Source organism: Gobio gobio, assembly GCF_949357685.1.
Source record: "Gobio gobio genome assembly, chromosome: 5".
In the NCBI taxonomy this organism is placed as follows: domain Eukaryota; kingdom Metazoa; phylum Chordata; class Actinopteri; order Cypriniformes; family Gobionidae; genus Gobio; species Gobio gobio.
Window position 1 is genome coordinate 40,610,915 of NC_137101.1, and position 16,698 is coordinate 40,627,612.

Sequence of the window (16,698 nt, forward strand, 5' to 3'; positions counted from 1 at the left end):
ATTCACTGAGAATAAGGATTATATTGTTTGTTTGATGCTGATTAATTGAATTCAGATCCATGTGTGAGATGACAATAAAATAAGTAATAAATATATTTGAATTGAAATAACATTTTAAACATTACCTTATTATTAGGGCTGGGCAAATTAACGCGTTAACGCGGGCAATTAATTTTTTCAGCTTAACGCATTAAAAATATTTAACGCAAATAATGCAGCGTCCATTTTTATATCCATTTTTGCCCAGCGTTACATGATCACGCTCCTATTCATGTAAATGCTTCCAAGCGTGACAAGTCACAAGAGAACGCGCTGTATGTCAATGTCCTGTCTGTGTGTGTGTGTGTGTGTGTGTGTCAATGTCCTGTCTGTGTGGCTGCGTCTCATGTCAGCTAATCGAGGGACACTCTGACACACACACACACACACACACTCGACGCACAGACAGATTAGCGTCAGTCTCCTGCTCACATCGAGTTCTCTTTTGCTCTTGAACAAACAATAACAACAATAGAGAATTTTGAGTATTCTCATATTAGGAGTCTGTCTTTTCACTGTCCTAAAAACGGCTTGATGATTTCCTTGTTCTATGAAGTCCCTCCTTCAGAAATACGTAACGAGTTCTGATTGTGCCAGCGGTTCCCGTGTTGTGATTCGACAGCAGCTTAGCGCACGTTGCCCGGAAAGGTCACGCCTCTTACCATAACGGGGAGATGCATGCGCTCAAAGTACAGCATCCCTGGGAAGGCCAAACTAAGGTGATTTGACTCCGGGATGAAAATAACAGCGTCTCAACGACATGGAGAAAAACACACTCTACAAACGCAACACTTCCTCTTCTCTACGTGGGAGAGCAACAAGACCACGCCCCCTTTTTCGCATTCTACTGACGTAATTAAAGCAGGATGTACAGGGATGTAGTCCAAACCGGCCGTTCGCTGTAGGCTTTGAAAGGGAACTTCTGTTAAATAAAATATCTTGCTTGGCATTGAACTTTGAGCTTTACAATTTTACAGGTATTATTTATGCTCTAACAGCAACATTACACACTAACTAAAGTTTGAAAAATGGGATCACGAAGAACAGGACCTTTAAGCAAACTAACCCTGGTAACCATAGCAGCTCACTCTCTGAACATAACCTGCTCCAGAGCTCCAGACTTACATACCCTGAAAGTTACCTCCGTTTTTGGAACCGAAAGTTGAGGTTACCCGCTTACTTACTCTTAAACATACCAAGGTATGTCACATAACCTGCTTTCTGGAATACCCCCCAGGCCTGGACTATTTATGTTGTGTTGTATGTTTATATGCGAAAGTCGTCCATGAGGGGCTAGCTCTTTACTTCCGTTTTGTTGTTTGTTTATTTTAAAATTAAACTTAAGTTTAACGTTTGCCGGTTCCCACCTCCTTCCCTTAGCCTTGAACATCATTACAATAGGATTTTAAATTACTTTCTCTAATAAATATTTAACATGAAAAGGAAAACAAATTGTTTATTGCACCAAAAATAAGTATATGTACACACATGCTACCTGAAATACAACAAAGAATCAAGTGTGCTGATAAAAAATATTTTAGAGCCAAGTATAACTAGAAATATATTTCTATGTTATTTCCTGATGACAGTTTTTAAAAATTGCCTGATATTTCCAGGGTTCCGTAATTGTCAGTAAACTTGTCCCGATATTACTACAGTAAATTGAAATTGACTTGATTAAATAAGCTAGAAACACCTAGAATCAGCAGTGAAACAGCTAGAATGTTTAGCAGTTACACAACCCACAGCTGGAATCATCTGTGCCACCGGATGAGTCCCAACAGTAGCCATATTGCAGCCCAGATTGAAAACATGTTTACCTGTCCATTCATTCAATAAAGATGAATCAAATAATGCAGTGCATTGTTCATTGTTTTGTTCAATTTATGTCCTTTATTTATAATCTTTCAGGTACATTTTCATTTCAATGCAAGATAGAATTTCAAACTATAGCAAAGGAGATAGTCCGCTGTGGAGTTCATATGCACAAAAGAAAATAAAAAGCAGCAGTGAAGGATTCTTATAAAAGAAGTGGTCATGAAGGTGGACTTCAGATGTGGCCCACATTCAGCTGTGGTGTGACCATAGTCTTAATTTCACACATATGCATATTTTCTGGAGCCATACTCTTTCACAAAGAACACAGTCTCACATTTGCATGACTTTTTGCATGCATCTGTAAGTGTGGTGGCAAAGAAAAAAAATACATTACAATGATCACAACTGGTCGTCCTCAAAAGTGAATGTGCTTGTGATTGTTGGAAGTGCTTTTTTTTCTAAATCTCGTTACACTGAGGAACGCTGCATTTTCTTTTCAGAATGAGTCTGCAAATGACGTTTCAAGATTGTGTGAAATGTGAAACTCTTCTCACACTGAAGACACTTGTAAGGCCTCTCTCCTTTGTGAACTCTTACATGAATGTTAAGGTTTCCTTTACGTGTGAAACTCTTTCCACACTGAGGGCAGGTGAAAGGCTTCTCTCCAGTGTGAATTCTTATGTGAACCTCAAGGTTTGATTTGTTTATGCAAGTCTTTCCACAGTAATGGCACATAAAAGGCTTCTCTCCAGTGTGAGTTATTACATGATTCTTAAGATGTTTCCTGTCTGTGAAACTCCTTCCACACTGATGACATATAAAATATTCCTTTCTTGAGTGAGTCTTCATGTGGTGATTAAGGGTACCTTTACACCTGAAACTCTTTCCACACTGACTACATACACACGGCTTCTCTCCAGTGTGAATTCTCATGTGAATCCTAAAACTTTCTTTACGTGAGAAGCTCTTCCCACACAGTTTGCAGGTATAAGGATTCTCTCCAGTGTGACTTCTCATGTGGGCATCAAGGTTGTTTTTCTGTCTAAAACTCTTTCCACACTGAGGGCATATGAACGGCTTTTCTCCAGTGTGAATTCTCATGTGAGTTTTAAGATTTCCTTTTAGTGTAAAGCTCTTCCTACACAGTTTGCAAGTATAAGGGGTCTGTCCAGTGTGAACTATCATGTGGGCATTAAGGTTTTTTTTCTGTCTAAAACTCTTTCCACACTGAGGGCATATGAACGGCTTTTCTCCTGTGTGAATTTTCATGTGTTTTTTAAGATTTCCTTTGAGTGAGAAACTCTTCTCACACAGTTGGCAAGTGAAAGAGCTCGCCCCAGTGTGAATTCTCGTGTGAGTTGTAAGATTTCCTTTTAGTGAGAAGCTCTTCCCACACAGTTTGCAGGTATAAGGGGTCTGTCCAGTGTGAATTCTCATGTGGGCATCAAGGTTTTTTTTCTGTCTAAATCTTTTTCCACACTGAGGACATATGAACGGCTTTTCTCCAGTGTGAATTCTCATGTGAGTTTTAAGATTTCCTTTTAGTGAGAAGCTCTTCCCACACAGTTTGCAGGTATAAGGGGTCTCTCCAGTGTGAATTCTCATGTGGGCATCAAGGTTTTTCTTCTGTGTAAAACTCTTTCCACACTGACCGCAGGTGTAAGGCTTCTCTCCAGTATGAATTCTCATGTGTTTTTTAAGATTTCCTTTCAGTGAGAAACTCTTCCCACACTGTTGGCAGGTGAAATGTCTCTCTTCATTGTGAATTCTCATGTGGACTTTAAAGTTTCTAGTTCCGTTTTTTTTAGCTTTTTTTTGTGAGGAAGTATTTTCAGTCTGCGAGTCACCAAAAGATTTTTCTCCAGTCATGAATTCATGATGTTTTTCATGAAGATCTTTTTCTTCCATATCATACAGTTCTTGACTCTCAACTTTCAGCAATATCAGGTCTAAAGCAGAAAAAGACAAATATAAGTTAACCCCAGTTAAATGCTACAAAGCAATGGACTTCAAAATTAAATTCAAAAACATGTACACTAGATCTTTGCTAGACCCCCAAAACTACTGAAAGTATGTAATGTCATCTCAGAACCTCTTGTAAATATTGTTAACTGTTTTCTTCCTTAAGGACACAGGGCTCGACATTAAGCCTGTTCACACGCTTGTCCTTCGGACAAGTAAATCTGTCATTCACTTGTCCGAGTAAAACATTTGCTTGTCTGGATTTTTTTTGTAAATATAATCTATTCTGAAGCAATATTCTCACCAGTGTTTAATCAGCTTTGGCATATTTAAATATGCATATTTGTGATATTTTTACCTTTTTATAAAGGGCATTTTTCCATAATCTTATTAAATATAGGCTATGCTTCAGCTTTCCTTTTATATTCTTAAATTTGATCTATAGATTAAATTAGAATAAGATACTATAGGCTGTTACCAATCAACCAATCAAACTCATTTACACTGCAAAATTACAACTGCATTAAATAATGTTATGAGATTATTTTAAATATTTTTGAATATACAAATAAGAAATGTTGGAAAGATGAAATTAAACCACCCGTAGGTGGCAGCATGTGACCGTCTTAATGAGCGAGTCATTGAGTCGATTCGTTCAAACGGCTGATTCATTCAAGAATTAGGCGGTCGTTTATGAATAGGTCACTGAATCTTTGATTCAACCGATTCATTCAAACGCTGAATCATTCACTAACACACACTGTTGCTGTGAGATGCGTTACAGTTCTGCTGTGATATTTGTTAGGAACTATTTTTGCTGCTGAAATAGAACAAATACAGTCCATATTGCATCTAAAATGTAAGTGACTTAATGTTAATTAATTGTTTATTACGAAATCAGTGTCATTTCCAGTTGTGATGGTATTCAGGAAAACAACACTCTTGTTAGTGTGATGATGCTTAACTGTATCATATGTTATAAATATAAAAACTACACCATTTTACCTGTGTATGTTAACTGAGTTTCTTTGTATGAGCGGCGCTCATATGTTTTCGATTTTCTCCTCGAGAGGCTTCGCGAGCCTCAACAGGACAACCTTGTTAATGTCCGTTTGTTTTGTATTATTATCCACTATCGATCTCCACTTACACTAACTGAATGCAGAATCATTATTGCACTTTGGTGATTCCCTAGTTATTTTTAGTTTTGACGTTTTACTCAGGATACTTGTCCGTCAGGCAAGTCAAATTCTTGTCCACTTGCCCCTTCAAAAAATCCACTTGTCCCGGACATGTGGACAAGCGTTAATGTCGAGCCCTGGGACATGTCTCATATTCTTTCAAGCTAGCGGTTATCAAACCCCTTCTCAAAAACCCACAGTAGACTACTTTGAGATTAGGATCCCTCAGGACCCAACACAAATCTCACTGGAGCAGGCAAAAATATACAGCAGAACCTAGGATTTAACAAGGATTGTGTCAACAAATAAACTTGAGAAAAAGCAGGCTTTAATATACAAAACCAAAATAAAGTAAGTCTGGAACAATCATTTGGATCAACTTCTCAGTTGTTACTAACACATGTTAAGAATTGGACTTTATAAGTTACAACAAATGTGTAAAAGTATTGATGTACAATGGGCACAAATCTGGGACCTCTGGTGGAGGCGACATCCCTGCTCTGTTCTTCCAGGTCAAAATAAGCTCTCCTTCAAGAATAAAGCACTTCTTCCTGCACATATTAAACAAGATACTACAGAGAAATCACACCATGTTATCACACCATTTGTGATGTTATTTTTACATCACAAACTGTTATTGTTATATGTCAATTATATGTCTGTTATTGTGCAAGTTTGAATATAATGTTTTTGTAGGCTCCGCTGCAATTTGTGATGTAGATAAAAGCTAAAAAAAAAAATAATAATAATAAAAAGGGCCCAAGTTAATTGTCATGTGTGATCTGTCACATTTACTTCTGTAGACTATATACAAATATTTAACTCAGTCAACAACTTTCTCTAATTTCTCTAATAACAAACATGGCATCTGAGAACTACTTCGTATTGTTTTACTTTATGTGTGATTCATCGCAGATTGACTTACTTTGTCATATTAAGGGGTAGTGGCGCATTTATGCACATGTATTCTTTAAAAACAGCTGATTGTTGACACTAAAATATATAGATTAAAATGTATATATATTAAAATGGGATGAAATATGTAGAATGTACTGAATGTAAGCTTGATTGTGCCCAAGAGCATGATCTATTTAAGGAAGTCATTCTAAAAAGAAACAATGCTTCTAACCTGGGGTCCGTTCTTCGTACGTCGCTAACTCAGTTAGCTGGATTTGATTGTTGGCGATTTGGCATGATCTTGGATTGTTTGGTTCTTTGACGCTCATCCTGGACTTGCTGTCATAGTAACAGGTCCGTAAGCTTAAACCTGCTCGGGAGCAGCTTATTTCATGTAAACAGGATTAGATTGCATCTTGAGGTGATACTTAAAATCTGTCCCAGCCACTGCTACTTTATTACAAGAGTTCATTACTGAACCAGAGGCAATACTAATTATATTAAATAATAATAATGTAAAAATGTATTTGAAAATAATATTAAAATGTTGTGTATAATACTATAGACACAGCCACTTGATTGAGCGATTTATTTGTGATAGAATAATAACTTTATAATGTTACCGCAGTCTTACACACACATGCTGTACAGTTACTCTGAGCCATGCATTCATTTGAGTGATGATGGATATTATGGGATGGCTTGATGCAGGAGATGCAGAGAACTTGATCTTGAATGTAAAAATGTAAAGGGTGTACAAATACTATAAAATCGTGAATATAAACAATTGGGAATCATGTTTTTTTTTTTTAAACATTTATAAATTGTCTATTATAACTTTTATGTTTGTTTGGTCGTTTGGCTGTTTCCTTATAAAGGTCCAGAAATTTTTTTTTTTTTAATTGTCAAGTTTTTTGTCAGGTGGCTTTTTTAATTATATGATGTCATTACGTTGCTGTCTTGACGCCAGCCAGTCGCTGCATTGCTGATCATAGTTTGGAGTATTGATGCATCTGCCCACTTCAGGGAACACAAGAACGCGCAGTAATCTCAGATAATTTAATCCAGATATTTTAATCCAATCCGCAAATTCGTTTGAAGAACCAAATTAGCCAGAGATCAGTTATCACGATTAAAAGATCTGGGATCTGTCCAATCATCTCAGATGTATTAAAGAGCACCTATCATGGAATTTTGAAATTTACCTTTCATGTAGTGTGTAACATAGATCTAAGTGAACAAAAACATCCTGTGATAGCTTGAAATATGACAGTGCACCGTATATATAGTTATTTTCTTTCAAAAGTAAGAGTCGACTCGGAGTCATTTTTAAGAATCGTTAGAAGACCGAAGCTTTTTCTCTGACTAGATGACGTCAACTTGTCAAGTTATTTGAATACGATACGCCCACTTATTGCGCTCCAAGACGCCAGTGAAAACTAGAAAACATCATGGCGATGAGACGCTGTGTTCTGAAGTGCGACTCAAAAGCAAACTTCTTTCATCTGCCCAAGGATGAGCATTTGAAGACTAAGTGGCTTGAAGACAAACCATACATCGTCGCGATTGAGTGTTTATTATTAGTCGTCAAATGTATGTTTCGCGATCTCAGGAAGCTTTTATTATGGACTTTTATTATGGCACATGGTTCTTCTTCGTCTGTCTGTACCATATATGGATTACATGTGCACAGAGCGCCCCCCGGCTGCCAGTATGAATTGAAAACAACACATAAGAGACTCAATCGCTCATGATTAGGCTATTTCTGCCCATTTTGAGGAAGTATTGAATAAAAAATACTCCTCTGTTTAGAAATTTGACACAGACATATGAGAATCTATCAATATGTCTCCTCATCTGCACACTTTTGAACTAAAAGCCCTGAGGGATGTTGATTTGTCGCGAGTCTTCGTGAGGAGTTTTTTTATGAATGAGATCAGCTGAGGCTCATATTACAATCAAACAGTACCGACGCGGTTTTCATATTCATAACTCCTGACACATATTAACAAATTACTGTCATTATAAGACTTTGATGGGCGTTCCGTTTCCGAAAATATCTGCACAGACTATACCAATCACAACTGACTGGGTCATCGGACCAATCACCGCAGATTAGCGTCACGTAAAGGCGGGGTTTTGAAAAGTGAATCACTAAAGGAATCATTTGAGAATCGCTGTCAAAACAGGTAAAAATAAATGCATATTATAAGAAAACTAAAGTCTTTTTTGTCATTGCATGCATGCAAAACTGTTGTTGGGGACTTCTAAAACAATATTTGGAACATTTTAAATGCCATGATAGGTGCTCTTTAAGCGAGGTATGAAGAACGGATCCCTGGAGTGAGTGAGACCATAGATGTCTCCCCAGTTGTCACAAAGTTTTTTCCCAATAAAACATTTTTGGTGTGGCGCCTCAAGTCTTTTGGTCAATCAGAATCAAGATAATGGCATTATCTTCTTTTCCATGGATTAAGACCACTTTTTGTGGTATTACAATTCTGAGTTAAGTTTGCTGCCAGCAATGTAATGATTTTTAACTAAATTAACCTTAGGAAACTAGTTGCTACAGTAACATTAACTTGCCAAATTCCAAGTTACTTTGTCAGGCTGTCTCAGTATTTATTTATTTTTATTTTTGACATAGCTGGGTATGCAAAATGCAGCCTCTTTAATGCAGCCAAAAGACAGAAGAAATAAACTTTTTGACCAGCAAGTTGTGACTGGTGTGACAAAAAGTTAAAGTGAAGTGATGTCAATAATGTTTTTCACTTGAAGCAAATGTTGTCTTTAAAGGGGCCACATGACGGTTCTAAAAAGAACATTCTGTGTATTTGGCTTAATGCAATGTATTTTTTTTACGCGGTTTTAGGTTGAGAGCAAAACTGAGGTGTTGATTGTAGGTTCTGCCACATCACATGCCTTTGCTGGTCAGCTAGGTTCCCAGTCCTTAAAGCTATATGATCACGTTAGGAATATTCCGATTGTCAAATATGTGTAAATGAATGCGTTTTGTCGTTTAAACACGTTTATAATGATTATGTTAGTTGATATAACACGCAATGAGTTTGCAATTCAGAGGATCTATTTACATCACATAAATTCATCAGTTTTCCCCGATATACATAGAAGTGGCCAGTGAACATGGGAGAAGAGAAGAACAAACTTTGTTTCATGCACAATCAATGTGTATCTGATGTGAATAAAACATTTATTTAAATAATAATTGAAAGCATTATCATTGCAGCTTCCATAGATATCAATGGAATAACAAACTATACATGTCTTTTTTATATAGGCTAGTAATTCATTTAAATGTCTATTTAAATCTCTGAAACCTATTCTCTGTGGTTGAATAGTAATATATGAAAAACACAGAGCGCGTCGTCTCTGGCTCAGCGCGGAAGCACGTTTGAATTGATCAGTGATGCAAACAAACAAACCAAAATACTAGATACAACTTTCTCAGGCCACATGTAAAATTAGATGAATTATTAAAAGGTAATTTAAATGAATACGAATGGATGACAGTTGGTGACAGTAGCAGTTCAGTTTATTCCCCTCACACTGACAGATGTTTACGGAGCAGAGGTCACCTTTCTTTAATTCCAAAGGGAGAGATGGACTTTTGTCTTATATTATTTTTTGCTGTATTATTTGGTTACGGTGTTATTTCTGGTTCAAAAGGTAGCAAAAAATACCACTTTAAAATCTAAAGAGTGTTCATGTGATTTAATACATTGTTGTGAAATTAATGAATGCATAATAATCATGATAATCATGAAACCGGGATTATTTCTCAGACTATAATCGTACCAACAAAATCTATAATCATTGCATCCCTACTCCTAACATCCTTATTCTACTGAACTGAGAGATGCATGACATTTTTATGAAGTAAGCATACACAAAAGTGTTTTTTTTTCTTCTTCTTTTTTGTAAAAATATCCTAATAGCCTAGATTCCTAAATCAAGATACTTTTACTTCATATGTAAAATAACATATAATATTGTGGCGGACAGAAGGAAGCACGGTCTCTCACAACGCAGCACGTTCACCTGCAGCACCACGGAGAGCACCATCAGACACAAGGTTGGGCTACCCACTGATGTTCAGGACCAAGGATAGCTCCAACTATACCCCTCTGACAGGGAGCCTCAGCTGCAGGCTGTTGGGCCCAATTATCAGCCACAAAAAAGAGAACAAAGACGCCACAGTACGGGAAAGCAGGGAAGGTGAGCAGACAGAGTGCTGGATGGTTCACAGCCCAGGCCCAGTCTTAACTAGGGCTGGGCGATATGAACTAAAAAAAATTCCCCAATTTTTTTCACAAAAATACAATTCACGATTTAAATCGATTTTTTCTCCTCCTGCTTCAAACAATCTGCAGATGACAAAGAAATTGTTCAAAACAAGTTAACTTTATTTTGTTTTTGTAAAATATTTGCAGCTTGGTAGCACATGGGGTCCAAAACTTTCAGCATGTGAATAAACTATTCAAAGGTTTATGAATTGATATGCAGATCAAACTCAATTTTATTAACAACAGTAATTTGCAAAAAAATTACAGGGAAAATTTAAATATTCTGCTCTTATTAAATAGGTTATCACACTGAACTAATCGACAGCTTCAGTGATTATAAAAGGACCGCTTTACTTGGTTTCTGGGTAATTTAGTCACAATTTTTTTTGTTTTTCATGAGACTTTGGGACTTCCTACTTTTGTTTAGGGAGTTGAAATGGCTAATAAGTCAATATGTGCTCCTGTGCTGCCATCTACGTGGTTATAGTGGTAATTTCATGTCTTTTTACAAATAAAAGTGCTTGTTTGCCACAAAGTGGTCTACACCTTTGAACTTTTAGTTTTACAAATCATCACATTAAAAAAAACATTAAAATTGGATAATATTTAGAGCTTTGAAGGGCTGGAAAAAGTGTTAAGCTCCTGAAAACCCTTGAAAAGTGCTTGAATTTCAATCTCAAAAGGTTGTACGAACCCTGAGATGAATAATGACAACATAAAAAAAATGGACTATTTCTTCCACAATACCATGTGGTGTTACTACATTAAGTCCATGGTGAATGTTGGTGATTTGTGACTGAAACCCCTGATCTTCGCTCATGGCTCAATATTTCTCCTGGTTTCCTCGTCAGCGCTGTTTGATCTGATCTCCGTGGTTTAAAACAGAGAATTCTGCGGCGAGCGCTTCCACTAGATCTCGCAGTGGCGATGTTATTAATTCTGTGGTGAATTCAAACTCTTTCTCACTGGATCTCCCAGCGTTGTGTATCGGTGTCACGAGACCGGCTCGTGTATGAGCTTACGCTGATAAACGGTCCATGCAGCGCAGCTCAAATGAATAGCGCAGTTCCGTTCAGACTTTGCAGTGGGGTATTGTTTGTTCTGCGACTGACGCCGAAAAACCGAACCAATTACGAATGACACTGTATGTTGTAAGATGACACTGTCCTTGTTGTTTGTGCATCTCTATGGCAAACGCGCAGGGGGAGGGTTGAGCCCATTCGGAACTACGGGAGCCTCGATGGATGTTAAAGAGAAAACAGATTTTCATTCAAACAAGTCAACGTAAACTACACATTCGACTTAATCGATAAAATCGATTTATTGCCCAGCCCTAGTCTTAACCCAAACACGCTTAAGAATATAGAGGTCTCGTGGGGGATGTGAGTAGACTGAACCACCTTGACTAATCCTACATCTCTTCTGCCAGGCTTCCAGGTGTAATTTGATGTCACAAGGAGCAACTTGAGAAAAAAAGAAATACCTGAGGTACAGTTTTCTCCCAATCCTCTCTCCCATGCTTTATGAATAATAAAGAAAGTTAAGTTTTGCTCCACTGAAATTCTGCCTGGTGAATTGTTTGCTTAGACATCCTGAGTTAAACCCTCCAATTCTGGTTTGTAAAGGTTGTAAACAATATGAATTCTTGTTTTCTATGAAATCGATCAAAAATGTTATGACTAAAATAAGAACAAATCTGCCAGTGAGCTCAGAAAAATCAGCTTCATTTAGAAGTTTTGACAAATATTTGTTATTGTTTTAAGCATAAACTCGCTTAATTTTGTTACATTTTGTTTAGATATTGAATTTGTTTACATAACTTGTTTAGATATTTGTATTGGAAAACAGGACAAAAATATGTCAAATTAATATTTTGTGTTCAACTATTTACTTATCTGGCAAGTAGCCGCATAATAACCGGGAAAATGACAAAGTGTAGTATTTTATCACCCTGTAGCTTTCTTTTGCATAATAATCTGCTGACTGTACACTATCCCTCAGCCTTGTCGCACCCCCCTTTTCATAACTCAGCGCACCCCAGTTTGGGTAACCAATGGGTTACATCTAGCCGATGTTGAATACACCTTTTGTCTTATCTGATCTCAATATCCGCTCTATGCCAATAATATAGAACACTCGTATGACATTCTTCAAAAAATATAATTTGTATAAATATCATCTGTAGGATCAAATGACTGAGTTCAGCTTTGAGAATGAAACCAACCTGTTTGTTCCTCAGTATCTTCTTGTTTCACTCTGAATGTTTCCTCAATCTTCGTGTCTTCAATCTCTTCTTTAATAAACGCCATCTTTATAGTAGTGCATCACATGGATCTCAGTCGCTTCACCAGGAGTTTTTCTGTGTGTTTGGACAATTTGTCATGTTTAAGATGAGAACAATTAACAAAGAAAAATACATCCAAACTATATCTCCGGGTGCATCTCAATCAGCTCCCTAGTTCAGTAGTTAGCGCACTGGTAAGGGAGTCAGTGAAAAGTATTGATATAATGGACTTTAATGGACTGATTAGCACTCAGATCTAGTGCTCTAAATCAGGGGTTTTCAAAGTGTGGGGCGCGCCTCCCCTGGGGGGGCACCAGAGCATGCCAGGGGAGGCCTGGAGAGTGGTAAAAATAAAAAAATATATATAGCCTAATAATTTGTTTATTTTTTCTATATTTAAATGTTTTTATTTAAACAATACTAAATATAATAAGGCAAAAATAAAATAAAAATGTTTTACCCAGAATGCAGCTGTGAATTCGCTACTTTTTGGCAAGCCCGCCGATACAGGTATATGCCTATTAATGGCCTACAATGGAGTGATTTCTGAGACCCCCTTTAAATTCAGAGCTTAAACCCAAAAGATGACGATATGACGATCAGTATATGAGTTTAGGATTTACGTGGACAGAAACAATTGATGAACCACAACCTTTATGTGTGGTTTGTCAAGAGATTTTTGCTTTTTGGCATATCGCGTTGCATTCATAGACCGTAAAAAAAATTGCATTGCGTATAGCCTTGGCAGGCAAAGCACATACCATTGGAGAGACGTTAGTTCTGTCGGCAACGAAAGACATATATTCTCTGACGGTAGGAGAGGCAGCAACTTCTAAGATCGATTCTGTTCCACTATCTGACAACACAATAAGTCGGCGCATCTCAGACATGGCACATCCAGACACATCCAAATTTTTACACTCCAAATTGACGAATCCACTGATGTGGCCAAAAAATTTAAGTAAAAGTTCTTTCTCTCTGTTACAGATCATCTGACTGTTTTGAGTGGGAATGACAGTTCTTAAAATTTTAAATTGAGCTGTTCTGTTCTTTTCATATGGAAGCATCATTGTTTTTGTTTCATTATTTTAATCTATGTTTTAAAAAGTTTTTCATTATTTTAAGTTTTAAAAACGTTTCATTGTTCTAAGTTTAAAAAATATGAAATTGTTATTATTCCGATAATAACTGGGGGGAGGGGGGCGCCATTGTGTGGATTATGTGAAAAGGGAGGCACACTTTGAAAACCCCTGCTCTAAATTAAAACTCTAGTGCTTAATAGGGAATACAAAATATACGGAGACTTAGTTATGATTTATATTTGGTAGTTAATAATGTGTATATTAGCCTACATACTCGATTATACTGTTATGAAAACATTTGTATTGTCATTTCACATTTGTGTTTTTGGCACAATGGTTCCACTATAGTAATATTGTAGTAATAATACAGTAAAAATGCAACTGTAGTAACCATGTTTTGTTTTGGTGCTAACCATGGTTCATATACCACACATTAACTAGGGTTGTATTACAATAGTTGAACCATGGTTTTAAAGCGCCTTGTATTACATAAACAGTTGTTCAATAAACATCTAAAAAATAAAAACAGAATGACAAGTTACTATTCTATGATACAGACTTTATTACAGCAGTTACATCATCTGAAAGAAAATATACATGTTCTTGCATGTAACAAAATTATTCAGAACAATGAACTACAATTTTACAAAATAATATTGAAGTAGTACAAATGATGACTTAATTAGGGTGAACTATCCCTTTAAGTTTGCATGTTGGCAGTAAAGAAAAGCTGTGATGTGACCTTTCAAACGACAAAAGTGCACCAACAGCCTGAGAGAACCAGCAATCAGAGATCGCTCACATGGAATATGCACTTGTATGCTGACTATTAGAATAATAACTAATAATAATAATATTCATGCATAAGCCTCCCAAAAAGAGGGGATGGTATAAACCATATCTTAGAGTATCATTAGAGTATTAGTAGACTGTTTAGTAGAATAAGTTGACATGCACTTGACAAGTTACAGACTAGTCAGTAAGACTGTCCATCTAAATAAGGTCTTTGCAGATATGAAGACAATCTATAAATACTCTAATGAGAGTTAGTTGACATGTGGTTGCAAAGTTAATAAAAAGTTTTTAATTACTGCAATTGTTTCCAATAACAGCAATTGTTCCATTACTGACATTTTTTAAGTTTTCATTACAAAATCATGCTATTTCTCCTACAGTATAAATGAGTCGGTAAACATACTATAGTCAAACCACAAATTGGTTGTGTTTATTATCATTATACAGGGTTTGAAATTAACACCAGCCAAATGCAGGTAAAAATTAATTGTGGCAGGTAACGCTGTCAAATCACTAGCCAATTTGGCGGGTTACTTATTTTTACTCACTTTGCTGGAAAAGTTTTTTATCCCAAATCTGTGCAGATTTTTGTGCAAATACTCAACTCATGAGTCATCATGATATATTAAATACAGCGCATTGCGCAGAATCTGCGCACATCTGGCTACTTGAACATACGTAATTACGCAACAAAGACATTATTTTCCAACAAAATCTTCGCTGACCCTGGTTTATCATGAGACGACTTTGATTTGTTCCATGTGGTGTTTGATATTCTTTGTACTGAATAGCTGTCCAACTAAAATAAATTTTTTGGTGATGAAGATGAAAGAGGAAGGGAGGAGATTGCTCTGGATGACAGGATTTTGTTTTAAGAAATTAACATATAAAATCTAAATATATAAACTGTGACATCGTTAATCTGGTTTATTTATCCTCCTTTATTATTTGTTTAGCTAGTAAAAGCTCTGAGTGGCCGGTAAATTATAAAAATTTGGTAGCCAAATTGGCCGGTGAGTGAAAAAAATTATTTATACTACCAAAAAAAACATAGTTAAGCTATATGTGCTGCAGTAAAACCATGGTTAATGTTGTAGTTACTATTGGTTTATTGTTGATTCAGAACCTGTTTTGTAACGCCATTTTGTGTTATGATTTTACTACACAAGTAAAACAATGGTTACTGCACTGGTTGTGATCAACTGATTCACGATACAGGGAGCGAAATGAGACGCACCTTTTCTGTTACTCATGTGTGGATGCGATGAGCTTTACTGACACAAATAACGTTCATTAATGTTAGATAAAACAGTCAGACGATACATTCAATAATAATTCATTAATTTACATCACTTATAAAACCCATAAATTGAACGGTTAGTACCGCTTAAAACCACAAACCTCTGTCCAGCCGAATCACAACAGACGCAGATGTACGGCGCACAATTATTACGTCATGTCGTCAGTTCAAAATAAAAGTCCTGTTCATACGTCTATCTATCTATCTATCTATCTATCTATCTATCTATCTATCTATCTATCTATCTATCTATCTATCTATCTATCTATCTATCTATCTATCTATCTATCTATCTATCTATCTATCTATATTTGAAGAGTTTGGTTGCAAAACGCGATAAACGCCATTTTTTGACATTTGGATTTTATTATTGGAAATCACTGTTTAGATGTACCTTAATCTATGTGTGAATTGCTGCCATTAATAAGATTTGAAAATGTACATTTTAAGCCAACTACAAAATGTATTTTTTCACAAAACGCGATATCCGCCAGCCCAGTTTCTTTACAAAGTGCGATATAGAACGTTTAGGACGCTGCACGAGCTCAGGATGTCACGCGAGGAGAGAGTCACCGCCGGTGAAGTGCTCCGAGTTTGCTCAGTGATTTAACGATAATATCAAAACAAAAAACATATTTTTAAAAAGAGGATTCAATAGGCTAACTAAAAAACGTTTACCAGTTTATACTGTAGGCGAGCTGTCAGTCACGTAGGCTAAGTCACTGATCAACAGCTGTCTGTCAGTCAGAGAATCAAAGCTTCAGAGTCAAGCTAACGTTATGGATTTCGATGACGGATTGGAGCCGGTCATTCCAGCTGCTGTTGGGAGAAAGAGGAAGGCATCTTAAGAAAATCATCAAAGGGAGAAGACAAACGGGCAAGGCATTCAGGGGAGGGAAAACATCCAAAGATTAATTGTTGTCATCGTGCGACTGCGAGTAATGTTGGTCTGTCATGCCGACACACACACACACACACACACACACACACACACACACACACACACACACACACACACACACACACACACACAAAA

The 16,698-nt window shown here is 36.6% G+C and overlaps 2 protein-coding genes across 2 annotated transcripts in view; both read right to left on the reverse strand.

Moving 5' to 3' along the window:
• Nucleotides 1-16,698, reverse strand: part of LOC307126511 (uncharacterized protein) — a 965,522-nt gene that overhangs the window by 670,112 nt on the left and 278,712 nt on the right. The window lies entirely within an intron of this gene.
• Nucleotides 1,920-15,795, reverse strand: LOC307127227 (uncharacterized protein). Its single transcript, XM_079818346.1, has 3 exons — nucleotides 15,764-15,795; nucleotides 12,426-12,560; nucleotides 1,920-3,806 (listed from the first exon to the last, which is right to left on the reverse strand). The coding sequence occupies exons 2-3, from the start codon at nucleotides 12,508-12,510 to the stop codon at nucleotides 2,326-2,328; spliced, it is 1,566 nt and encodes a 521-aa protein (XP_079674472.1). The 5' UTR covers nucleotides 12,511-12,560; nucleotides 15,764-15,795; the 3' UTR covers nucleotides 1,920-2,325.